General features: G+C 37.4%; 1 protein-coding gene across 4 annotated transcripts in view; it reads right to left on the reverse strand.

Annotated features, from left to right (window-relative positions):
- The window catches only part of LOC120533188 (SPHK1 interactor, AKAP domain containing), a 483,572-nt gene that overhangs the window by 323,873 nt on the left and 132,223 nt on the right, over positions 1-27,476 (reverse strand). For 3 of the 4 annotated variants that reach the window (XM_039759966.1, XM_039759940.1, XM_039759930.1), the window contains one exon: positions 4,589-4,668. The exons of the other annotated variant lie outside the window; for it this stretch is intronic. In XM_039759966.1, the coding sequence (XP_039615900.1) occupies positions 4,589-4,632 (44 nt within the window). In that variant the 5' untranslated portion in view covers positions 4,633-4,668. The remainder of the gene's footprint in view (positions 1-4,588; positions 4,669-27,476) is intronic. 4 annotated transcript variants of the gene reach the window in all.

Below are 27,476 nucleotides of genomic sequence, written 5' to 3' on the forward strand. Positions count from 1 at the left end.
AATAATCTGAAATGAACTTTCATAGCCAAGAAAAGTTCCTTAATTCTACATTAAATAGCAATGAAGGCTGAGCTCAGTGCCGGAAGTCCATAGATTTTGTTACAGTTTGAACAGTTTGAACCTCCCTGTTAACCAGTCCTACATTTTAAAGATCTGAAAGGTTTAAAGTTAGTTTTGCTTAAATTATCAGAGTAGGTTGTGTTATTTTTCAGATTACAAGATGGCTGTTACTTTTTTCCTGTCTTTATAAGTTTTATAAGATCCATTCAATAAGCATACTACAGAACAAAATTATAATAATCAGTGAAACAATATTTTAAATCATATTTAAATTTGGAACAACTCCTAATGCATTTGGATAGCTCAAAATGAAATCAGAATATCCATTGAGTTGTCACCCAAAGAAACTGCAGCCTCGGGATAGATACCGTCCATCCAATATTACTGAATCCCTGCCATATTCTAAAGAAGTGCTGTAAAATCCCTTGAATGGAAAATCAGTTTTATTTTTATCTTGTTTTAATAGGACACTTGAAGTAGGTGCATTGGAAAGTTTCTATTTTTGTAAAATAAGGCAACCAGCAAACAATAGTCAACACTCTAGTAATAATAGTAGTAGTATTGGTTCATCAAAACTATAGAGTACAGTGAAATTCCTACTTGCATATGTGACCAACATCCAACATATCACTATTATCAAGCACCATGATTAACAAGAATATATTAAGGTGCATGATTTTAAATATGCAGTGTAAGACACAAGGCAGATTTTTCTCCACATAGTATCACCCCATCTGGAAGTATTCAAAACACTTTATTAAGTGGGTAGAAAGTACTGCCTAACAGGTAGGAATTTTTTCCCAATATGGTCAGAGAGTGGAACAGTTTGAAAACAGATGACTGAGCAGGGCAGATACCTGACAACACTGCCCCACAATTACAATCTTGGCTTGAGTACAATGTGTGCCGTGTTCAGTTTTTTAGTGAACTACAGAATAACTTGCACAATCTGAAAAGAAAAATATCTTGTCAATGATAGATTTCCATTCTTCTCTGAAATTTAGAGTTATAGATCCTCTTTGCAGTGCTGCCTCAAATTAGCTAAGGAGGAACATTTTGACAGAGTTGTAGTTACAGTAGAATAGCAGACATAAATGACTCTCTACTATACAAAATACATTCCTGTATCAGATTTGTTCAGAATATACAGTACTGTATCAAGAAATTTAAATAACTGAATAGTGAATTTCATCAATATTATGTTGTTTTTTTTAAAACATAATAGAAAATAAATAACATCCTCAAATCTGGTTAATTCAAACTAGGGTCAAGGAGGGTGAAGCTTGTCCACACAGGGCCCACCTACTCTCACAGACATTAGTTAACCTAACCTGTAAGTCTTTGAACATATGAGAGGAAAAACAGGGCAGCCAGAGGTAAATCCACACATATATGAGAAAAATACTCAAACACCACACTGGCAATGATGGGTATGGAATTCAAACCCAGAATGGTGAAATTATGAAGAAGTAGAACTAGAAATTACACTACGGTAAGATATCAGTTTGAAAAAGTTAAATGATTTACATGTAGGAATGACCCGATCAGGTTTCTTTAGGCCTTATACCAAACACTGATATCATGTTACTGGATGGGCTGATTCATATTTTTTTTTCTCTTTATCTCTTTAAAAAAATTATATGAGGCCTTGTAAAATCTGACACGGAGATTCCTTATGTTCAATATTCAAGTGTTAAATTTGGCATTTTCATCATTACACTACAGATCACAGGTTTATTTTTTATTAACAAAATGAATTTCTGTTGGCTTATTTTTCAGTAGCAATTAAAATACTGAAATAAATACAATTCCCATAAAATACATACTTTTTAACTAATAAAATATTTAGAGAAAATATTTCTCTAAAATTCATAAGACATTAAAGAAAATAAAATGCTTCTCATAATTATGAGCAGTTATATTGTTAATTTCTTCTGTAATGTACTTATCTGAAACAAACCTTAATTTAAAACAAGTAGTTTTCACCATTTGTCTAACAAAAATACAATATATATATATTCTCACTCATTGATTCAGTTAATTAATATTGGCAATTAAACACAGCTTAAATGTAAAAATATATGTACTTACAGTTCTTAATCATTCTTAATTATTAATTGATAATAATATATAATTAATTTACAAAATGTATACAGTTTTTTCCAGTTTACCAGCTTGTCCTGGTGTGCAAAATATACTATTTTTAAAATAATCGATGAGGCGGCAGGGTGTTGCAGTTCGTAGCACTGCTGCCTCGCAGTTAGGAGACCTGGGTTCGCTTCCCAGATCCTCCCTGCATGGAGTTTGCATGTTCTCCCCGCGTCTGCGTGGGTTTCCTCCAGGTGCTCTGGTTTCCTCTCAGTCCAAAGATATGCAGGTTAGTTGCATTGGCGATCCTAAATTGTCCCTAGTGTGTGTTTGTGCCCTGCGGTGGGCTGACGTCCTGCCCGGGGTTTGTTTTTTGCCTTGCACCCTGTGTTGGCTGGGATTGGCTCCAGCAGACCCTTGTGACCCTGTAGTTAGGATATAGCGGGTTGGATAATGGATAGATGCTTGTATTTTCATTATATTTTGCTCAAGACAAACAAAGATGAACTTAAATACAGGACACGTAAATGGGCAATTTAACATCAAAAGCATGTTTTCCTGAATTGTACCAGTATCAATCAAAGTAACATCTGTCTAAACAGGGCAGAAATCCAGGAGACGCCTCAAGCTGTATTGATTCATTTATCACCTGTGAAGAGATGGGCACCTATAACTAAAACATGTTTACAGCTTGGAAAAGGAAGACAGGCTGATTCCTCAGGCTGTATGCATTACTTTATAACCTGCAAACGGATGGGCACCTGAAACAAAGACATGCCAGATTGTTTTATGGCTTGGGAAAGGAGGACATACCAGAAGAATCCCATGTGGAATTGTAAAATAAGCCTCATCTGAGAGTGACATTAGAAAAAGAAGAAACAGAGAAGACAGAGCGATGTCAGACGAGGGCAAAAGATGTGTGACTAATTTAATCAGATCATCAGCTAAAGCATTTCATGAATATCGATTGCTAAATCAACGCTGCTCTGGGACATTCATCTTTGACATTTTTTGTATGCTTTTCAAAAGACTATATATATATCTCCAGATGTTGCTATCCAAATTTTCTTTTATGCTTTTCTGTACTGGTATTTTTATTCTTTAATAAATACCACATTGTTTTTAACTTTCTATACTTTGTCTTCATATCTAGAGTGATTGAAGTAATAAGATAATTATTTAGAGCAGTAAAGAAGTGTCATATGATCTGAACTGCAAAGTTTATTGGGTTGACGATAAAGAGCTCTCTCCAATAATGAACAGTGCATTAAAGTAAGACTTTCACTGATTGACAAATGGCATATAGACGAGGATGTTGAGCCTTTTTATGTATGAATATATATATTTCTGGAGACCAAAAGTAATATTTAGGTCTGAGATATATCGAGATATCATACATTGTTTGTGCCAAAGATAAGTAAGTCTCTAGAGTGCTAGGGAGTGGTGCGTCATTCATACAGTACTTACTGTGTGTGGTACAAGTACTAGAAAGTGGTGTATAAGTCATTCATACCACACTTTTGTGGTTAGGATCTGTGTGTATGTGTATGTCTATGTGTGTGTGTGTTAATCTTAAGGTGCGACCAACCAGGTAACAAACCTGATGAGTACGCTGATCCCTGAAGAAAACAGGCAAAGGGTAATTAGAGGGGAATATCACAGTAATAAAGAGCTATACATTTTCAATTCTTGAGGTGTAATTATAAATATGAATTACCAGTTTATTTATTTAGTAATTATTTCTTACAAAATCTTATACTGAATGACACACACAAATAATAAACACATACAACTCTTTAAAAAAGCCGCAAACCTATCAAATATTTAAAAAATGTTTATCAAGAAGATACAAAGCTAACATGATTAACAAGTTTAAGAAAGAAAGACAAATTTTGCTGTTAAGCTAACAAGCCTATTGTTTACTAAGCAGCAATTTCAAATTCCAATCTTCTGCATGTAAAGGAGCACTACAACTGAATTGCCGTACAGCTAAAAAATCTGATGCTGAAATAATATTTTTTGAGATTGGCCAATTTACTAATCACTGACTTCTGTAGTGAAAATTGGCTGATTTAAATACAGTAAGCACAGCAGCAATCTACAATGTACATGTCCGGTTGACGCTGATAGATAAATAGCAATACACATTATCGTAATCCATACCTCATAAGATTTTTAGGATGAAAGCATTAAATAAATAAATCACTACAATTTCAATGTAATTGTGATTGTCCTGTAAGATACTGTAAGACACTATAAACTGCCAGATCACTCAGTTCAAGTCTAGCCATTTCAGGTGAGGTTAGTCATTCTGAACAGCAAACTTAATTTAAATTGATTTAATTTAAAAAATGGATGTTGCCCTCCCCCAAATCTCAACTGAACAGAAAAAAGCATTTAATGCCAAAGCAACACTGATATTGGGTTTCAATTTTCTTACCTCTGAGTTAAGGATTTCAGCATGTTGATCAGAGCATTTAACATGTCTCCGCAATGGCAACGACATACATAGCTTTTAACCTGAAAAAACAGAATAAGAGTTTTGGTGATGTTTTCCGTTTTATGTCACTGCAAATGTGTTTTTATTTGGTTCGGTACAGTGGTGCTGCTGTCTCATATCTTGTGAATTGGAGCAGCACCATGACAGACAGGTCAGATCATTCTTTCAGTACGTGTATAGAACAGATTTTCTCTCATATGGATTCTAGCATTTTTTTTTTCCCACATCCCAAACATATTGTTTTGTTAATTATCATTTCTAATCAGGCTGGGTGTGGGCAATCCTGTGTGGTGTTGGTTTACACCTTGTCCCCATTGATGTTGAAACAGGCTCCAAGGCCCTGAATTGGACTAAGAGGAATTTAACATTGATAGGCAGATGGGTTCAAAATGTGGACTGATTTTCATTTAGTTTCAAAAAAAGTGCGAAAAATACACAAGACTTTTTTAATACTTAACCTTGATAAAAAATATATTGAAAGTGATATTACATGGCCCATAACTTCATTCATAATTGGCACTGGGATCAAACCACAATGCTTGCATTCAATCTCTCAGCATCGTGAACCTAAGCAGTTTAATTTTGGCAGCATGACAGTTGTTGGCACTGCACTGTAACAGGCTCACAAGCTGAAAATTATTTAATCTTATTGTTACCTCTTGAAATGAAAAAAGCAACAAATCAAAAGGAGTATATAGGCAATCCACTGTGAATGGCTTCTTTGGCAAGGATGCTTTTGCAAACAGAAATTTGAAACCTAGCTTGGTCACCATGTGTATGTCTGTGTAGTTTTCATGTTCTCCTCATGTCTGCATGTGATTCTCCTCTTGATACTCTGAGTTTTCACCTTCCTGATGAGTGATGGCGTGTGAGAGTGCCAAATGATGAACTTCTACCTGGTTCTCCCACTGCTAAATTTATAGGCACTGGCACTGCCAAAAATGTAAAAAGTTGGCAAGGTATCTTTGGCCAAGGGGAAGGTAGGTACGCTCCAACGTCAAAGGTTGCCACTGTATCTGATCATGTTCCGCTTTATTGGGAGAGCGTCCCCCACATGGGGAGAAGAGCATGGGGCCGTGATATCTCTGTCAATGATCAGGTACCCTCTAAAACACACGTAGCTGTTAATACTCTCTCTCAAAAACGTCAAACGTTACTCTTTAACACTCTCTAGATGATAATGTCTGCTGAACAAACAGGTATCGCTAGCTAAGCGGAGGCAAGGTACACTCCAAAATGTGGCCAGAAGTAGAGTGATTTGAACGGAGGCTGGTACGTGAGTGAGGAGGGACCCGCCTGGCTCCCCACTCCTGACGTCACGCTTGCACCTCCCCTTGGCCCCCAGCCTTGGTCTCAGATTCACATGAATAAATCGCTCCTGCAAGCGCACTGATACATACTGCAATGACAGAAGTCAAAAAATCAACAGGAATGTTCAAGCAAATTATAGAAAAAAACCTGATCTAAATCTGTTAAGTAGTTCTGTCGTGAAAAGACAGACAGACAGGCATTGGATTTTATATATATAGAGATGTCACTTGGAATTTTTAAATTGACTCAATATGGATTTGTGTGTAAAAGTGCCTTACCACTGACTGCCATCTTATCCAGAGTTGTTTCTTGCTTTACATCAAAACGGCCAGGATTGAGTCTGGCCTCAGTACAACCCTATAAATGAATGAGGAAGGTTCATGAAATGAATAGATGTTATTAACTGCAATAACTGTATATATATAAAATGCTAAAGGTTGTGCCCGTCTGTCACAAAACTAAAAACTATTCGCAGACCATTAGGACTAGAACCTTGATCTTAGATCTTAGTTGGAAGTGTATCATGTGATATACGCTGGTGACCGCCACAGATTTATTTGGCACAGTGATCTGCTCAAACTCCTGAAATGCTGGGGCTGGAAAACTGATCTTATGTGGACCAAATGTATTCATGTATTGTTCAAGGTGCAGTGCTTTGAGAAAATAAAAAATAGATGACTCAGTATTGTTGGCTGTTTGGATTTATGCCTCAGTTTACTACACAGACATCATCACCTAAGAAAATGTTTTACTGTTCACTGCTCACATTCTTCCCTCTGTGCTGCAAGTCAGCATTACCGTTAATGAAAAACACCATCACAGCGTCTTCATTACAGAAAGTCCTGTCAAAAGTGCCCAAGCAATCACCCCTAATTTCAGGACAGCTACCAGTAATTATTGGCAACAAGGTCTATCAGTGCTTCTATTCCTGACCCTGAAAATGCTGAAATGTTAATATCTTAATTAAGTCATAAATTAGTAAATAGAGTGAAAAACAATTACAGAAGGAGTAAATTAAATCATACATCAACAAAACAACCTAGAGTATATAAGCTGAGCTAACGTATGCAGACCAGTCACAAGTAACTTACCATGCCTATTGCCCAAGTGGCCTTATTTTCCAGTGAACTCAGTGAAAACAAACCTATTCTGGCTCTAACAGCAGCAATTTGTATGATATCCTATAATTTTTATACTTAGTACAGTGGAATGCAAAAGTATTCAGTCTCCTTGAAAGTCATCATGATTTTCTGCATGACAAAAGATTTGCACACATATTTATTCATAACAGTATTTTTAATGTGAACTCTTAGCCTTTAACAATACATTTCCAAAGTCAAAATAAACCATTTTCTGTAGACATTAAACTGAAGAAGAAAAACTCCAAAGTTAGTATTTGCATATGTATTCAAGTCCACTGTGTGTGCGTGTGTGTGTGTGTGTGTGTGTGTGTCCAAGTTCTCAAGCGCTCAACACAGACAGGCTCGGACACAAGTATAAAAGCACAAAAGAGAGTTTATACACAATACAACACCAAGCACAATGCAACTAGTAAATAGCAAGCACACAGCAAGGCTCTAGAATTGTCTTCTCTCTCTCTCGGTCACTGCCTCCTCCACTTCACCCAGCAAGCTTTGTCTCCTTCCTCCCAAGCTCGAGTTGAGGGAGCAGGCTTCTTTAATGTAACACCTGGGAATACTTCTGGTGTCCTGTAAGCATAGTCTGGAGGCACTTCAGGGTGAGGTGGGAACCTGACAAAGCAGGGCTCCCCAGTCCCTGCAGTAGCCCCCTGGTGGCACCTCTGGAACCCAGCAAGGCTGAGCCAACACAGTCTAATTCCCAGTGTGCTGTGTGAGAATCTGTGGTGCTGTAGCAACCTATGGGGCTGCCACCTAGCAATTCTGAGGAGATAATGCCCCTGGTCTTTCCATTTTGAAGGCATTCAGGTGCTAATTTGTGGGCAAAGATTAGATACTGATTTCTACAGTATATAGATTACAGGTTTCTTGCATTTTAAGTTTATCGTGTATGTTTCTTGTTTCAGGAGTAAGTCAAAAGAAATGTCAAAAAACTGTGAAATTAGGTATTGTGATAAAACTGAATTTGTAACACTAGACAACAACTCACCTTTAGGGATTTTCATTCTCTCTTGTCTTCATGTACCCCTACCAGTCTTAATGTGCTGCAGTAAATGATAACATCCTATTGGAGTGTTGGATTAAAATACTTTCCTGAGCTTTGACTCACTGTTACCCTTAAAATGGATTTTGTTCAGACAATGAATATACAAATTCTGTTTGATTAGGTTAATTTTTTTGAAATTTTAATTAAAAAAACAGGAATTTTATGTGACATTTTGTTTACTTAGTTTTTAGATGCAAGAAGCATTTTCTTTTATTTTACTCTGGCTTGGATTGAAGTGTCAAATCTCTAGTGCCTGACCATCTGAAAAGCAAATCTATCCCACGCTTGAAATTATACAATTTTAAAAAGAAAACCAAAGAGAAAAGAAAAAGGCAGTAAAAACATACTGAGCAGCATGTTCTCCTCAGCAGTCTTTCGTATCACTTAGAGGTATGTGTTAAACTGAACAGACTCTCCGCCAACGTGTGCCAATATGCTACGGATTATTTATCACTAAAGTGAGCAAAACTGTGCAATCACTTGACAAAAGAATAAAGCTTAAGATATTTTACATCAAGTATTAAAGCATAACAATACAAAAGGGGTATACAGCTCTTGAGGCCTTCAATTACAGGTATGTGGCAATAAGAGGGTTAGCTTTCATTAAAGCTGAGGTGTGGCATTCAGTGTGATTTTCACTTCAAAAGTTGATTTCTTCTTTTAAGATATGCTTTTCAAGATTTCCTGCAATAAATCTTTCATTAATTCTTCCTCACTTTCTCTGGGGGTTAAAGTGTATTCCTCATTGGGAGTTTCCACTTCACCAAAGCACTGGGATGAGAGTTGCTGCATTTATGATTCACTCCCTTGCACATGTGTGAATGGACAGGCTATTGCTGGTATTAGTCATACAGCACACAAAGAACATTTGACCACTCAATCAGCATAGCGCAATGAAGACAAGTAAAAGTTTTAAGATATGTACAGTATGAGAGTTAGCACCTCAATTTGATCATCAAAAGGGGTACCTCATAAGGTCCCATGCTTTTCTCATGTTTGTGTGAGTTTCCTTGTGTAAAGATGAGCTGTTAAATTGGCTGACAATCCTGATTGGCTATCGTGTGAGCGTGCCCTTAGCATAAGTGGCATCTCTTGCAAATCTAGCTTCTTCCTTGTGCCTGTTGTTGGTTGCTTGTGACACTGACCCGCTTAAGGCATCCATATATAATTAAGGAAATTAAGGCACACTTTAAACAGTTCTAGTCAGGATATGAATCTTGTGTCATAAATCTGTGTTATGGCTTCCCTGGAGTCTCTCTTTATTATTTTTTGGAATATTTTAGTTGTATTTCTTACTTATTTTACTTGCTTTTGGCCAATTTAAATTCTATTTTTTGAATGGTCATGGCCAAATTACATTGGCACAGACATATAGGTTGGAGTAGCTATGCCTGCTAACAGCCGCGTGACATGGAGACAACATAATGGAGTGAATCTTATACCACTTATAAAAGATTTTAGCACACCAATCCTGCTTTCTCAAAAGTAAACCTTAATTCATAGTGTTAATGAGGGGCTCTAATCAGCAACTTGGTGTAAGGACTTTTGTAACATATTTTTTAAAACATTTTTTGGTTTAATGCTTTTGGGCTGGTGAACAATTGAGACTTTAGTTTATTCTCCTGTAAGTAAAATTCAGTCAGCTCCCTTCATGTTTGACTATCTCATTCCAGTTTTCTAGTTTGGCTCTAATAACAGAGTGCCTCCTAGTAGCATCCTGCTGAGGACAATTATTCAGATTAAAATAAGAATGGATATGGGATTAGTGCAACTGCTCTGGCACTTTGGGAAGGAATATTAGAACTACAGTGACTAGAACAGGGCATTCAACCAAAAAAACTCATCTATCCTAGATTGTCTAAAATAACATCAAGTCGAGATTTTGAAGGATTCCTGAAGTGCTACTCTTCACCACACTACTTGGTAAAAAGAGACAGCATAAATGGTGTAATGAAGGCTCAGGCCTTTAACACTAGAATTCCTGAAGCCTACGAAAATAATTAATTAACAGTCACATGATCCACTGGGATTTCTCATTAGGAAACATAATGTTAATTTTCACTCATATGCAGATGACAACCAGTTATACTTTTCATTTAAATCAAATGAAGTTTCTCCGATGTTGTCTTTAATTAGTTGTGTTAGTGAATTAAAGGAGTGGATGAATGAGAACTACTTGTCTTTAAATACGGGGAAAACAGAGATGTTAATTGTTGGAGGGAATGACGCTGATCACAGCAATATTTTGTCATCATTTAACTCAGTTGGAATCCCAATTAATTTTACTGAATCAGCCTGCAATCTAGGAGTTATCTTTGATTCTAGTATGTCATTTAAAGCACATATTACAAAGTTGTCCAAAACAAGTTTCCTCCATCTTAAAAGTGTTAGGAAATTAAGGCGCTTTCTAAATAAACAGGATTCTGAGAAATTAATTCATGCATTTATCTCTAGTAGGATTGACTACTGCAAAGCGGTGTTCACTGGCTGTTCAAACTGTTCTTTATACAGCCTCCAGTTAATCCAAAATGCGGCTGCAAGAATTATTACAAGAACAAGAAAATATGAACACATAACTCCAGTTCTTAAATCCTTACATTGGCTCCCGGTTAAATTTAGGGCAGATTTCAAAATCCTCCTTTTAACATATAAAGCATTAAATGGTCGAGGTCCAGCTTACTTGTCTGAACTTATCATAACTTACAAACCTGAGCGCACATTAAGATCTCAAGATGACGGTCTGCTTATGATTCCAAGGATTAATAAAATAACAGTGGGAGGTCGAGCTATTAGTTACAGGGCCCCTAAACTGTGGAATGGTCTTCCTGCTTCTATAAGAGATGCCTCTTCGGTCCCAGCCTTTAAATCTCGGTTGAAGACTCACTACTTCAGTTTAGCATATTCTGACTAGAGCTGCTGATTAACTGTACAGACTGCATCTCTGTTGTTAGTCATTAGGACTAAAACATAAGTAACATGATTGTTATAATTTGTTACTAACTCTCACCTATTCTGTTTCTGTTCTCGGTACTCAAATGTGGCAATTGGAGCCACGGCCCACCTGACAAGTTGTTTGCCTGCCTGTGGTAAAGTCGTCCCTGACAGGAATCATGGGAAAAAGGGGTCCTTTCATTAGACTGGCTGGCTGAGCAACGTTTCAGCCGTGGAATGGCCAAATGGGGAGGCAGCTTGATGGATGATCTTATTATGCGATATCATCTACTGTTAAATTCTTCTCCGTACTTCTAAAATCTTTATTATTATGCAGTATTAAAGATTTGTTCTGTTATGTGTATTGTATTGTATTGACCCCCTTCTTTTGACACCCACTGCACGCCCAACCTACCTGGAAAGGGGTCTCTCTTTGATTTGCCTTTCCAAAGATTTCTTCCATTTTTCCCTACAAGGTTTTTTTTTGGGAGTTTTTCCTTGTCTTCTCAGAGAGTCAAGGCTGGGGGGCTGTCAAGAGGCAGGGCCTGTTAAAGCCCATTGTGGCACTTCCTGTGTGATTTTGGGCTATACAAAAATAAACTGTATTGTATTGTATTGTATTGTATGTAAATCAAATGCTTTTTTTTCCTTTGGTTATATTTTTGAATAAAAGCACACGTGTTTATTTGATATTTGGACTAAAGTCTTCACAAAATATACACTTCTCGTCATGCATTTCTCACATTTCATTTCATTCCACCTTTACCCAGATCTTTGTAGACACGGAACACACATAAAATGCACGTATTCCAAATGACAATACACTGTATTATTTACCCTTTTCAACTCCAGGAATCTCACACACAGATGAGGAGCCTTGGCTTAAGCTGGGAGACCTTTTTGCCCATGAGCTGAGCTCCGTCAAGGCAGGGGGTGGGACAGAAGGCTGCTTGTGCTAATCGACACATTTACAAAACAAAAGATGCTGAAGGAGAGGTGTGAAGGGATTTAAGGTGAGCCGGAATTACAATTTTTTTCATAAGCTTCAGGAATTCTAGTGTTAAAGTTAGAGCTCAGAGCTTCAGGGGCTCTAGGGGATGCTAATTAACGAAATAAAATGCTGTAGTTCTGTTCAGTGCCAGGATGAGACTGGGTACAAAGACTTACATACCATAGGATGAGAGGCCAGAACTGAGAGAGAGTAGGAGATGATAAGGTAAATGATAAGGAAGTCTTTTCATTTAATACTTAAGAGGTGGACAAGCAGGTCAGCCACAGCCACTGTAAAGCTGACCAAGCCTGCGTAAGTAGGACTAGAGGGGCAGCAAGTAGTCTTGTCTTCTTTTGTACTTTATATTGATCTCTCCCCTGTAGGGTTTATTTCCAAAATAATGGAAGAGATGCCAGGACAGCAATGGCTTTCTACAATAGGACTGGCTAAATACATTTAAAATGAAACTAGAAATAACAAAAATGAGTTTGAGAAAGATATTGTTAATTATGCCAAAGATGACCACACCAGCCTCTATTGGACAAGAGGGTGGTGAACTACATACAAATCTAAAAGGGGTAAAAAAAAATAAAAAACAATAAGCGGTGGCAACTGGGAATACTAAGTAATCAGTAAACAATTTTAAAATTATTTACAATAAAGTACTTTAAGGATTAAAATGATAAAAGCCAATAAATCACCAGTAATGTACAACATTTATCCTAGAGTGCTATAAGCAGCTCAGAAAACAACAGATCAAGATGCAACGAAAATTTGATTAATTAAATAACGGCTACAGTATGGTTTCACATGGTTCAGTAATGGACTATTGCTATTCTGTATAAGAAGAAATTACAGTTCTTAAAGGAATACCCCACTCAAAAGTTATATTTTTAAATGCTACTTACCAAATGTAATTTGTAGTGGTTGCTGAGAAAAAAATGTAACATCATGTTTTTATAGAGAAAGTACATGACAAAGATTATGACTGAACAGAATCCAAAAGCGACCAACACTGAGCAACGGCAAACAGTATGAAAAATGTCCACGAAAAGAGAAAAAATATTCTCATGTAACTCATGTCATACTGTATAATCCATATGTTCATTATCAATTCATTTGCTTAAAATGTGCAAAATACATGCATTTTTTGTTACAACATTATTAATATATACTTCTGGAAAACTTGGTGCACAAGATAAACAGGAAACACACTTTTCCGTAATACTCTGCTTTAGAATCGAAGACAAGATTCTTGACCAATGAATGAAAAGGAGAAATTGGTTCTTTACCAATAAATGCGAAGGGAGGTGGATTTTTGACCAATGAATGAGAAGAAAGGCTAATTATTCACTAATGAATGAGGTGTAAAGGTGGATCTTCAATTCAAAAGCACAGTATTATGGGAAAAGTGTCTTTCCTTTTTTTATTTTATTGATTTTATTGAAATTACACAACATTCCATATAAATAAATCAGTTTTTACAAAAATAGGATTGAAACCAAATCAACCCCCATCCCAGAGAAGGAGAGCTTGGCCAGCAGCGTAAAACTTAAAGCTAGTAAAAATAAATAAATAGATGAATTAATAAGTGAATAAAGATAAATGGAGAAGAAAAAAAGGGGAGAGAATCTGCTTCCTCAGTGCTTTAAAAGCTTATCCTAAAATTTTAGTGATTAGATTCTGACAAGTTTTGAAAAAGTTCTGCACAGATCCTCTAAGTGCGAATTTGATCTTTTTCAGTTTCAAATAGTATATAACATCAGTTACCCACAAGTGTCTTTCCTGATGTATGCCAAGTTTTTTCCCCATCTTATAATTTGGACAGGTGTTTCATCTTAATTTTCCAAAAAATTAAAGCACTTTCTCAATCTGTCCAACAATAAATGGGACTGAACTCTAAGGATATAGCCAGGTCATCATCCATGAGAAAGAGCTCATACAATCAAGGTGGAATAAATTATTACTTCATAATGTGTTCTTCCTAAACGCAAAGTATCTTGAAATTAATCAGTCATGTACAAGGTAGAGCACACAATGGAAGGCACGTCACAATGTGAAGAATGTTTGATCATTATATCCATTACTAGCAAAATACCCGCACTTCACAGCAGCGAAGTACTGCCTTAAAATTTTTATTAAGAAGAAAAGTAAACCTTTTTAAACTGAGGGAAAATATACCAATAATTATTTATTAAGGATCTCTTTGTATGCCACGTTGTCAGTTCGGCCCTCCGGTTCTAATATGACCAAGCTGTGCACTGAGCTTACTCTTGAGCATGCAACATACAGTTGGCCATGTGAAAAGCAATCTTGCCTCATATCTCACAGCTTGGATTGCTGCTGTCATAATCGATTTGAGTTTCATGGTTTGTTTCAATTACGTTAGTATTTGCTGGACTTTTTGTGTTGAAGTGACAATCGGCATCTGTCAGGCGTTGTAAGCATACAACCGGTTTCATTGATAACTTCGCATCCAGATTTTGAGAGTTTAAACATTCATAAACATCAAAGTGTCCACTACTCAAATTGTCACCTGTGAATCTAAGATGTTTAAGAGGCATTGGCGGTTGTCCAAAGGTGTAAAATATTTGGCCATTTCGGTACACTTGCAAGCGACAACCAAACAATTCAGAGGCAGGCATCAACTCACATGAAGCACCATAGGTGAAGGGCTTAAGCATTTCACTCTTATAGTGCTCCTGTGTAGTAAAATTATTTCTTGTACCGTCATCAGTCCACTTCTTGAACCTGTCCCAGTCATTCAATACATAAGACACAATGTTCCTCCGGATATCAAGAGAGAGCCTGATATGGCCATGCAATATGAACACACAGAGAATGGAAAAGGCAGGCGCCATCTCCGGACATGGAAACCACTCGGTAAGTGACAGTTCTTTGATCGATGGTGATCACCTCAAAAGACATGGTAATGGGGGTATGGTTGGAACGATAAAGGAAATGGGTACCTGAACAATGTAAACTAAGTCTAAAATACCTACACAATAACTATAATCGTAATAAACAAACAAAAAAACAGTGGAGAAGCCGTGGATTAAATAAAAAGGCTGCGGTTATCAGCAGGGAGACATGAATACCGTGGCGAAGCAAGGAAGGGAATGAAGAGACCGGAGCGACGGACAGCCTTATATAGGCAGACAGCCAACAACGTGGGAGGCGTGGGGATGGGGGACCCAACTCCGCCTCACACGGTGACCGAGCTGCAGGCAATGGATGTATATATGTACGTAAGTAGGATTCAGTTAGCGTTGGGAACCCACGTGCCAAATTTCTTGAAGATGGGCCCAATGGTAACAAAGACCATTGGAAAGTTCAATATGGTGGCCAATGGTGGCGTCATACCACCGAAATAAGTACGTACATCGGTTTCGGTTAGCGCAGGGAAGCCGCCTACCAAATTTCATGAAAATGGGGCCATAAATAAGAAAGTTTAACATGGCGGACGTTGTTGACCGTTATGACCATTACGCATAGAATTTCTACATAAAACCTGCTTAACTTTTGTAAGTAAGTTGTAAGGAATGAGCCTGCCAAATTTCAGCCTTCTACCTACCCGGGAAGTTGGAGAATTAGTGATGAGTGAGTCATTGAGGCCAACAAAGACCGTTGGAAAGTTCAATATGGCGGCCGACAGTGGCGTCATACCACCGAAATTAAGTACGTACATCGGTTTCAGTTAGCGCAGGGAAGCCGTCTACCAAATTTCGTGAAGATGGGGCCATAAATAAGAAAGTTTAACATGGTGGACGTTGACGCTGGTGAACGTTGTTGACCGTTATGACTGTTAGGCGTAGAATTTCGAAATGAAACCTGCTTAACTTTTGTAAGTAACCTTTAAGGAATGAGCCTGCCAAATTTCAGCCTTCTACCTACACAGGAAGTTGGAGAATTAGTGATGAGTCAGTCAGTCAGTCAGTGAGTCAATGAGTGAGGGCTTTGCCTTTTATTAGTATAGATATCATTTTGTGTGATTTTGTCTTGCTTTCCTTTTGCACTCTGATGTTTCCTTGAGTCTGTAAACTTATGTTCTTAAAAACAATAAAGAGAATATAAATCTAAAAAGCTGCAGATTTGGAGATGAGAGATAAGCACATGGATGTGTGTGAATTTTAGCTTGTGAATGTCATCTGTAAAAATAAAATTACTTTGCAGTCTGAGCCTTTGGGATTGTTCATTCAACAAGGTGGAAAATTCACATTTCAGATTTCCTTTCACTTCATTTCTGCAGGGAAAGTCAAAGGTATGACCTTGGGGTCAGGGTCATGATAAGCTGCTTTCTGTTGCTGGATTAAGTTGCATATCTTAGGGAGCAGCTGGAGCATCAGTTTCTTATTTATTAACATCAACATATTGCACAAATATCTAAAATGAAAACTGCATTTGTTTAGAAATGTAGGAAAGGTTTGAAGGTTAAACCTGCATAAATATATTTTCAGTGAAAACACCTGTTGGAGGTCACAGTGGTGCACTGGCTAATGGTGCAGGTTCTTGGTTCAAGAAAGATGGATTCTGATTTTAATCAAATCACTCCTTGGGTGGAGTTTTCACATTATTTCTTCAAAAATCCTTTTAATGTGGACAGAAATAGGCTCTCCCTATAAAGGCTGTGTTCTTTCACCCCTTCTGTTTTCACTTTATACAAATAACTGCAGATCTACGGACAAATCAGTAATAATCCTGAAGTTTGCAGATGACACAACCGTAGTGGGTCTCATTTCTAATAATTATGTCTTCCTATCAGAGCAAGGTGTTCAATGCTGTTAAGAGTGTGGAAATCAGAATTGCTTTCTGCTAACAAGTCACCAACTTTCCACCTTTGCAAATTAATGGCCAGACTGTGTCTGTGATTCAGTCATTTAAATTCCTGGGGACTTTTTTCACTATTACATTAAAATGGGACATGCACATCACCTCCACCATCAAGAAAGCCATGCAGTGATTGTTCTTCCATCACAAGCTTAAGAAGCCTGGCATATCAAGGCGTTCATTGTTAAATTTTTGCTCAGCCATCACTAAGAGTATTGTGACCTCCTCCATCACCTTTCGGTTTCCTTTTGCCTTCTCTCTTTCTAAGAGTCGGTTGCTGTGGGTCATTTTTTCAGTTGAAATAAATCATTGGCTGCTGTCTCCCAGCATTAGAAGATCTGTTCTTCACCAGAGCAAAAAAGAGAGCAGGTAAGATTGCAGCTGATTACACCTACCCCAGCAGCCATCTCTTAATTAAATTGTCATCACAAAAGAGGTACAGGCCTATTGCGATTAGAACTACACACCATCTCCGCAGCTTGGTTACTCCTAAATGTTTTTAGCAACATACAACAGGTAACTGCACTGTTTGTCTATTCGGAAATAGAATATATATTTGATATCTATATTGCTTTGTAAAGTTTTTCTATTTATTTGAAGATACTATTAAAATTTGCAAATGTCTTTATTAAAGAAACTGTTGCATTTGTATAGTGGTTTGCGCAGTGTCAGGTAAATGGTGGGTTGAAGTTGTGTTGACTTGAGTTGGTTATGTATTGTACCCCATGTTTTGTACCTAACCAAAGTCAATTCTGGTATGTTTCGCGTGCTTGCAATAAAGTGATTCTGATTCTAAATATTACATGCCTTTGTCTTAAGTGCATAAGTAGCAGATCATATAGCAATGTCAATAAAGATTTAGAAACACAATGGAAACACATTTTGTTGAGTTCTTTCTAATCCTATAGTTAATATTCATTGGGTTAAATCAATAAGAATGGTAGACATGAACTCTTTAAAATATGTATTTCTATGGCCAAGACATTTTCAAGAGAAAGCCATGGACAGAATACGACTGACATGTAATAGAAATGTCTTTTGATACTATTCTAGTATATTTTCAGCAGGAACTGAACAGAAAAAAAAAACAATTTAAAATGAGAAAGGGATGATTTTCTTTATGGCCAAACTAATATTTCTTTATGGCCAAATTAATATAAAAGTGTCAGACATGTGATGTTTGATAACTTAAATCAAGGTATTGCTACATGTAATTCAGTTCCCCAGCAAAACAGTCATCAATATTCAACTGCTTTAGTCTTTCAATAGACTTTATAACTAAAACAAAAATATATTAAATTCTATCTATCTCTGTTCTTTAAACTCATATACTCTACATAAATTCCAAAGTTTTCATTTTCAGGCCAAATATTCTATTTTTGTATTATAAAAGTGTAACAACATCAGCTTTGTTAAGGATATACAGTGGTGTGAAAAACTATTTGCCCCCTTCCTGATTTCTTATTCTTTTGCATGTTTGTCACACAAAATGTTTCTGATCATCAAACACATTTAACCATTAGTCAAATATAACACAAGTAAACACAAAATGCAGTTTTTAAATGATGGTTTTTATTATTTAGGGAGAAAAAAATGCAAACCTACATGGCCCTGTATGAAAAAGTAATTGACCCCTGAACCTAATAACTGGTTGGGCCACCCTTAGCAGCAATAACTGCAATCAAGCGTTTGCGATAACTTGCAATGAGTCTTTTGCAGCTCTCTGGAGGAATTCTGGCCCACTCATCTTTGCAGAATTGTTGTAATTCAGCTTTATTTGAAGGTTTTCTAGCATGAACCGCTTTTTTAAGGTCATGCCATAGCATCTCAATTGGATTCAGGTCAGCACTTTGACTAGGCCACTCCAAAGTCTTCATTTTGTTTTTCTTCAGCCATTCAGAGGTGGATTTGCTGGTGTGTTTTGGGTCATTGTCCTGTTGCAGCACCCAAGATCGCTTCAGCTTGAGTTGACGAACAGATGGCCGGACATTCTCCTTCAGGATTTTTGGTAGACAGTAGAATTCATGGTTCCATCTATCACAGCAAGCCTTCCAGGTCCTGAAGCAGCAAAACAACCCCAGACCATCACACTACCACCACCATATTTTACTGTTGGTATGATGTTCTTTTTCTGAAATGCTGTGTTCCTTTTACGCCAGATGTAACGGGACATTTGCCTTCCAAAAGTTCAACTTTTGTCTCATCAGTCCACAAGGTATTTTCCCAAAAGTCTTGGCAATTATTGAGATGTTTCTTAGCAAAATTGAGACGAGCCCTAATGTTCTTTTTGCTTAACAGTGGTTTGCGTCTTGGAAATCTGCCATGCAGGCCGTTTTTGCCCAGTCTCTTTCTTATGGTGGAGTCGTGAACACTGACCTTAATTGAGGCAAGTGAGGCATGCAGTTCTTTAGACGTTGTCCTAGGGTCTTTTGTGACCTCTCGGATGAGTCGTCTCTGCGCTCTTGGGGTAATTTTGGTCGGCCGCCACTCCTTGGAAGGTTCACCACTGTTCCATGTTTTTGCCATTTGTGGATAATGGCTCTCACTGTGGTTCGCTGGAGTCCCAAAGCTTTAGAAATGGCTTTATAACCTTTACCAGACTGATAGATCTCAATTACTTCTGTTCTCATTTGTTCCTGAATTTCTTTGGATCTTGGCATGAGGTCTAGCTTTTGAGGTGCTTTTGGTCTACTTCTCTGTGTCAGGCAGCTCCTATTTAAGTGATTTCTTGATTGAAACAGGTGTGGCAGTAATCAGGCCTGGGGGTGGCTACGGAAATTGAACTCAGGTGTGACACACCACAGTTAGGTTATTTTTTAACAAGGGGGCAATTACTTTTTCACACAGGGCCACGTAGGTTTGGATTTTTTCTCCCTAAATAATAAAAACCATCATTTAAAAACTGCATTTTGTGTTTACTTGTGTTATATTTGACTAATGGTTAAATGTGTTTGATGATCAGAAACATTTTGTGTGACAAACATGCAAAAGAATAAGAAATCAGGAAGGGGGCAAATACTTTTTCACACCACTGTAGATCAGCCAACACAAGACAATTTTCATGGCCATGACACATTAACTAAAAGTATTAATTCATAGGTATTTTTTATTATTTTTATTGATATTTGATATCGACACAGGCTTTGTAAGTAATGCTTCATTTCACGTGCCATATGTGCCCACTTGCCGCAAACTGTGAAGAGCAGGCATTTCATTCATACAACTTTGCACGGATTAAAGTCTGAAAATATGCGGATGCCAAAAAACAGGAAAAAAAATTGGATTTATAAAACCTAGTGTACACACTTATAAATACAATTTACCATTTATAAATCACAATCACCTAGAAAATGTGCATACTTCAATGTGTCTTGAACCCTGCCTGGCTGTAACCCTGAAACAACCACATATGGACGATGCTAATGAACCTCATGCATATGCAATCATGATACTGTAGACCTTCACTGGCTGGTAAAGCAGCTTCCCACCTGATGCATCCAAACCACCCCCTACATCTTGTCTGCATTTAAGAAGTCTGCACAGCATTACAGTGTGGGGTAATGGAAAGGCAAGATGCCAGCGTCTGAGTGGGAAGCCAAGATGTCAACTTGCACATATAATGACATAATTGCTAATGGTATAGGCTATAAGAAAAACTGTCGATTTAGCCAATTACCTTACCAACAAGCCAGCCATTATATAGAGCAGCACCATGAGCAAGTCCTCTGCCAGCATTATTTTGGCTCAAAATAAATGAATCACAGGTTGGCCCATGCCACCGAAATATAACATTTGTCACAGAGTCCCCAATGAGGCACACTGCCTTCATTGTGAGAAAGTGTCAGTTACGGCATTATGGCCATGTGGTGGATTTCCTCAAGTGTGATCCAGCTCATACTGTAGGATCCTCATTGTTTAGGACCCGAGTGGCTGGACCAGGCCAAGGTGACCCCACGTAACACCTGGCTGCAGCAGATCGAGGGTCATTTCCAGAGGATGGGACTGGACCGCGTGTCCGGCTGGGGGTCTGCCAACCAGGATCCCGAGCTGTTTCGTCGTGTGGTGGGTGCGGCAACGCACTGTAACAGTGCATGCTCTTCGACCTGACCTGATACACAAGTTTTATAAATCTGCGCCCAAGTGCCTAACCAAACCACCTCCTTTAACTCAAACCAGATTCAGATGTTGGAAGCACAGGCTAATAAATCTGTCATTGGCACAAGGAAAAGTAACAAAGAGAGACAGAGGATTTAAATTCAGAAAAGCATTAATGAAGAGAGTGAGCCAGGTTTAAGGAAAGGTCACCTGTCAGATCAACCCAATTGACGTATTTGAGGAAATAACAGATAAAGTGGCTGCAGACAAATCATTAAAAATGACTTAATTGGAGTTTCAAAAGCTGTTCAATAAAGTGCCTTGGGTTAATCTAGAAGCAAAAACAGTCAATTTCTGTAATAGGTTGGCTATTAATTATAACATTTGGCTAGGCAGTTAATTGTTTTATGGTTGTTACAGGATCTCATATATAGAATTATTGTTTTTAATTTATTCATTGTAAAACCAGCTATTTACAAGCAACAAAATATATTTTAATCCAAAACTAATTACAAACCATGCCTATGTTTAATACTGTTGCAGTTTTGTAAATTATTTTTATCATTATTTTTATTTACTGTGTAGGAATGTACAAATATGTTTTACTTAAAAAAATCTGAGATAATAGTGTATTAAAGATTAAAGTAAATGAGCTAAGCTATACAGGTGCTGTAGTCTGCTGGCACATTTATCATTTAGAGTGTTTAATTTATTAATGCAAACATTATGAGCAATCCAAGTTGACAACAATAGTTTGATGAAATCGACAGATCACCACTTGGCACAAGCTACTTGGCTTGCATGTCTTCTCCAACAGTTGAAAGACATCCTGTTAATGTGATTCAATTGGACTGTGGATGTGGAGGAGTGTGTTGTGTTTTCTTTTGAAAGAATGAAATGTCCAAAAGGACAAACGATGTTCATTTAACATTAACTATGAAATGACAGGCTTTTCAGAGGGGAAAAAAAACCAAAACATTGTTTGTCAGAGTGGGGACAAAACAAATTAAAATCCTAAATATTAAACACCAAAACCAAAGCCTTCAAGTTCAGAAGAAAATAAAAGTTAAAATCTTAAACATAACCTCACCCTATCTAGCACTAGACTTCATCATTTATTTAGACCAACTACTGAATGATTATGGATAATACATGTTTAGAAAAAAGCAAGTGCAAAACCACGAAAATCAATGGAATGCCACTTTCTTGCTATATTAAAACTTAATATTGAATATAATTCTAAATGTCATCATTGTAATAAGTTCATAAACTCCAATTGCAATATAGTAACATATATTTTCTACACCTGAAATATTTTAATTGTGGGTCTCATCACTTATAATTAAATAAAATAAATAAATAAATAACATAAACAAATGGACCTGCAGCATGATCACACAATGCTGCATGCACCCTTTAGTTGGTCACAGTGAAAGGACACATTTGTCCCTCAAATATTAAAACGGAAGTTCACAGTTTTCATGAAATGTGAGATTGACTATAAAATGCCATAATTGTCTCAGTTATGGCTCTCCTGATTAAGAAGATCTCATATCCTCACTGACAGGCTGTGGCAATTTGCCTAAAGTAAAATAATGCAGTTCTTCTATAAATGTGCCTTGTATGAAATCTGTGAAAATGTAACTATTATGTTTAATTGCAATGGTATTGCCACATCAGCTCCCTGTTAGTGATTGATAAATATAATAAACTCTCTTTTCTGTGGGGCTGGTTTCTACTTTACATCAGCCACCTATTGGGAGCTTACCACTGGTAAGTTCTCATAAATACTTATGAGTTAGGGTCAACTAATCTCTCTTTCATGAACTTCAAGGCCAAATGTTAAATCTTTGAATATTATGGGCTTTGATATCAATTCATTTATTTTTAGAACCTAATGTTTACATTTACTGAAATGACAGCAGCTGGCGCAAAGCAGGATCCCACTTTGGAGAGGACCTCAGGCAAATGAAGCACACATATGCATATGGTCTACGAACTGAACAGTGGTACATGCTTTTGCAAAAAAAATTGCTATGCATAATTGTGGTCTTTAATTTATTTGAGGTATTAAAATTAGAAATTTGCAGGCAGTTATGGCTGAGTACCATGCAATTTCACAAAGTCTGTGTAATTTACTTATCATGCATAAAATAAATGTGATGTGTGAAAATATTTTATATGTAAACATCCAATTAATATACAGAAACATTTTAAATATTATATTCAGCTTTCAGAACAGTTCATGCTTTTGAGGCGTGTGAACTGCAGGAAAGCATCAGGTCTGGATGGAATCTCCAGGCACATTCTTAAATGATGTGCTGATCAGCTAGCCCTGTAGCACTCACATCTCTTGTCATTAAGTGCTTTGATGGGATTATCAAAGACTCCACCTGCTACTTCCTTCCAAAGGACTTTAATCCACTCCAGTCTGCATACCATACAAACAGGTCTACAGCTGACACAATCTTGCATATTCTGCAAACCTCTTTGTCCCACATAGACAGAAACAATGGCAATTATGTAAGATTGTTATTTAAAGACTACAGCTCAGCCCTTAACACCATTGCCACCCACTTATTGGCCACAAAGCTTAAAGACCTGGGACTAAACATCCCTCTCTGTGACCAGGCCTCAGCTGGTAAGAACAGACAACTGCTTCTCCAACACTATCATTGTCAACACATGAGTTCCACAAGGCTGTGTACTGAGTCCTCTGCTGTACTCTCTTTACACACATGATTGTGTGGCTAAGCACATTTCCAACACCACTGTTAGGTTTGCTGATGACACAGTGGTCTAAGGCCTCATTATCAACAATGATGAGGAGGCCTATTTGGACGAAGTGGAGAAACTGGCAGTATGGTGCCAGGCTCATAACCTCTCACTGAATGTCACCAAGAGCAAGTAGCTAGTGGTGGATTTCTGGTGGAAGTAGCAGGAGATGTAAGGCCCTATCAGCATAAATGGAATTCCAGTTGAAAGGCTGAGCAACTTCAGATACTTGGGTGTGTACGTCACCAAGGGCCTGACATGGACCCAGCACACACAAACTCAGGTCAGGAAGGCAGAGGAAATTCAAGGTCTCACAAATGATTTTGAAAATCTTTTAAACCAGTGCTATAGAGAGAATCCTAACACAGAGCTGCACATCATAGTTTTGGGAATTGTTCAGTCCAAGTTCACAAAGCCCTGCAGTAGGTGGTGCATTCAGCAGACCATATGTTAAGGTCAGCACTGCCTACTCTGCAGGATATCTACACCAAGCACTGCAGAACCAGGGCATTTAAAATAACTATGGACTCTACCCACCCCAGCACAGACTGTTCAGCCTGCTCAACTCAGACAAGCAGCTGCGCAACCTAATGGCCATCTGGATCCTGAACTCTGACATGCCAACAAACATTTAAACCTGGAAGTTATGGCACACTCACTGTAACTTAATACACAACCATTTTATTACTTTTTACTGTTTCAGATTTCAGTTTTTAACTTAATTTTAATCTAGTTTAACTTAATTTAGTTAGTTTTATTATCTTTTACTTAATTTTATTATTTATTCTATTGTGTGTTTCTTTCTCGGAATAAACCAGCTTATCATTTTACAGCACATTGTACCAGTATAACTGTGTGTGTGAATAAACTCTTGAATCTTGAATAAGTAGATACAGTTAAATAAACAATAACATTAGTGTTAAGTCATTCAGTCATTCAGCCTATTTAAATGGAGAAAAATAATCACTCTGCTGTTTGGTATCATCATGTTTCCCACACTGAAAAAGGAAAGGAGAGAGTTGTGTGAGGAAATCAAAAAGAAAATCATAGACAAGCATATTAAAGGCAAATGCTAGAAAACTTTCTCCAAGCAGCTTGATGTTTCTGTGACAGCAGTAGCAAATATTATTAAGAAGTTTAAAGTCCATGGAAATGAAGCCAACCTTATTTGATGTGGTCGAAAGAGGAAAACAGACCCCAGAATGGGGAGAAGGATAGTAAAAATGGTAGTCATAAAACCAAGGTTAACTTCCAAAGATATATAAAATGAACTCCAAGGTCAAGATCCATTAGTGTCTGATCGTACAATCTGCCCTTTATGAATGACAGTGGGCTCAATGGAAGAAGACCCAGTAAGACTCCAATGTTGAAAGAAAAACAGAAAAAAGCTGGACTGGAATTGCAAAAATGTATATTAACAAGTGGATCTGGTGCCTTTGTGGTGCTCTTAATGCAGAACAGATTAGAGCCAATACCCATACCTTATGTAACCATGGCGGAAATAATCAAACGAGAGAAATATGATATATGAGAGATATATGTCTTTAACTTGCTTTAAAATGTAATTTCCATCCCCAAAAATACAATGCATAATTCATTTATACATGCATATCCAGGCGGGGAGAAGCCAATGGAACATACAGGTATCATTCAGTCATGAGGGGTGCTGAGAGCTATACACACCTCTACCAGGGTGGGGATCAGCATTTGGTACGCTTCTGCTTTCGTGATGGATCCTCTTCATTATAAATACTCACATCTATATATATAAAAGTCAATGTGTGTATGTATGTTCCAGCATCACTTCTGAACGGCTGGAGCAATTTTCATGAAACTTGGTATACATGTTCCTCATTAGTCGACTATAAATACTGTAGGGTGAAATCAGCCCTAACCCACCCCCTTCTTCGTACGGTGTGCGTGTGTGTGTGTGTGTGTGGATGATCTTGCACTCTTGTATGCATGTTATAATCCAGTTGACACTCGGAATGACCACCAGAGGGCGAACTGGAGGTGACTGCCAGCATTGTTTATGTCTGAGCACCACCGCACGCCCCTATTGCTTTTGAAATTAAATACAGTTGGCCGGTTCCAAGCATCAACTGGATGATAACATACATACAAGACTGCAAGACACACATTAGTGAGTCTTCATTGTTTGTTAATTTATTTTTATTTTTAAAGTTGTTTTTTTTTAAATTATATAATTTTTTTTCTCAAACAATTAAAAAAAAAAAACTTTATTTTCCTCCCGGGCAACACTGGGTATTTCAGCTAGTATTTACATATTTGCAAGGTATGGGCAACTTCCAACAGAGCTGTCCATCTTATTTTTGGAATATAACCAAATAAAACCTACCCCTGTTCTCATGGCTTCTACAGACAGTAGCCACTGGTCACTCTGGCCATATATTGATTTGGCAAATGTCAGCATTTTAAAATAGCCTGCCTGGATCATCCTTCACATGTTCTTGTTCATCTTCCTAGGTAGCTTCACCATGTCATCTGGTGTGTGTAGCTTCAATTTTGGGATAAAGGAATAATCTTTTATAAAGAAAATGTGTTTGTAACAAACTTCACAGATCACAGTGGCACACTTAAAACCTTTGCCTACAACAAACCACAATGGTTCTGGAAGAATGTTCTTTGGAGAGATGAGACAAATCTGGAGCTTTCTGGCAAGTCAAAAAAAAAAAATTATACCTACTAAGAAACATAGAGGTGGCTCGGATATGTTTGGGGAATAGTTTGCTGTGTCCGGCATAGGGTGCCTTGAGTCCAGGGGCCAATGAAATCTTAAGAATATCAAGATATTCTGGAGCAAAATGTACTGCCCAGTGTCAGAAAGCTCTGTCTCAGTTTCCTGTCATGGATCCTTCAACAGGTTAATAATCTAAAACACACAGCTAAAAACACCCAAGAATAGCTAAGAACACAACACTATTCTACAGTAGTGTGGCATTCTATAAGCACTGGTTTGAATTCTATCGAACATCTATGAATAGAACTGAAACAAGTAGTCTAGAGAAGGACCCCCTCAATCCTGACACAGCTAGAGCAGTTTGTTCAAGAAGAGTGGGCAGGTGAAAAAGTCTCATTGAGAGCTAAGGAAGTTGTTTGTTTACAGTGATTGCCTCTAAAGGATGTGTAACAAAACGTTAGCTTAAGGGTCATCTTTGCCCATGCCATTTTCATGTGTTTTATTATTTGAAATATTCTGTTGAGTCAAAACTCTAAAGCAAAATCTAATTTTTGTTAAGCACGGAATAAACAATGACGGGTGCCAATTACTTTTGTTAGTTTCAGGTTATTTCAGAAACAATTGTGGGTTCTTCTTTTGTTGTGGAGGGGTACCAACAAATATGTCAACATCTGTAGATAGTAGAAATTAGAGTGGTCACATCACCACCTGATACAGAGTAGTGGCATCTGGAAATACTGGGAAAATGGAAGGAAAAATAATTTCTAAAACACTAAATAATAATAATAATACTGTAGAGTAATACATGTAATGTCTCCTGCAAACATATTTTAGAATAAACTTTTGTTGTTCTTCAAGGTTGGGTGCAACAGTATCAATTATACACTTGTAGTTTTTATCTGTTCTACAGTTCAGAGTGTATTTCTCTTTATCATTCAGCACTCAAATTGTGTGATTTTCTTTAACTGAAAGGTCTCTGTTCTTCATGTTGCTTTAGGCCTTCATGTTGCCTA

Source organism: Polypterus senegalus, chromosome 1 (assembly GCF_016835505.1).
Source record: "Polypterus senegalus isolate Bchr_013 chromosome 1, ASM1683550v1, whole genome shotgun sequence".
Classification (NCBI taxonomy): domain Eukaryota; kingdom Metazoa; phylum Chordata; class Cladistia; order Polypteriformes; family Polypteridae; genus Polypterus; species Polypterus senegalus.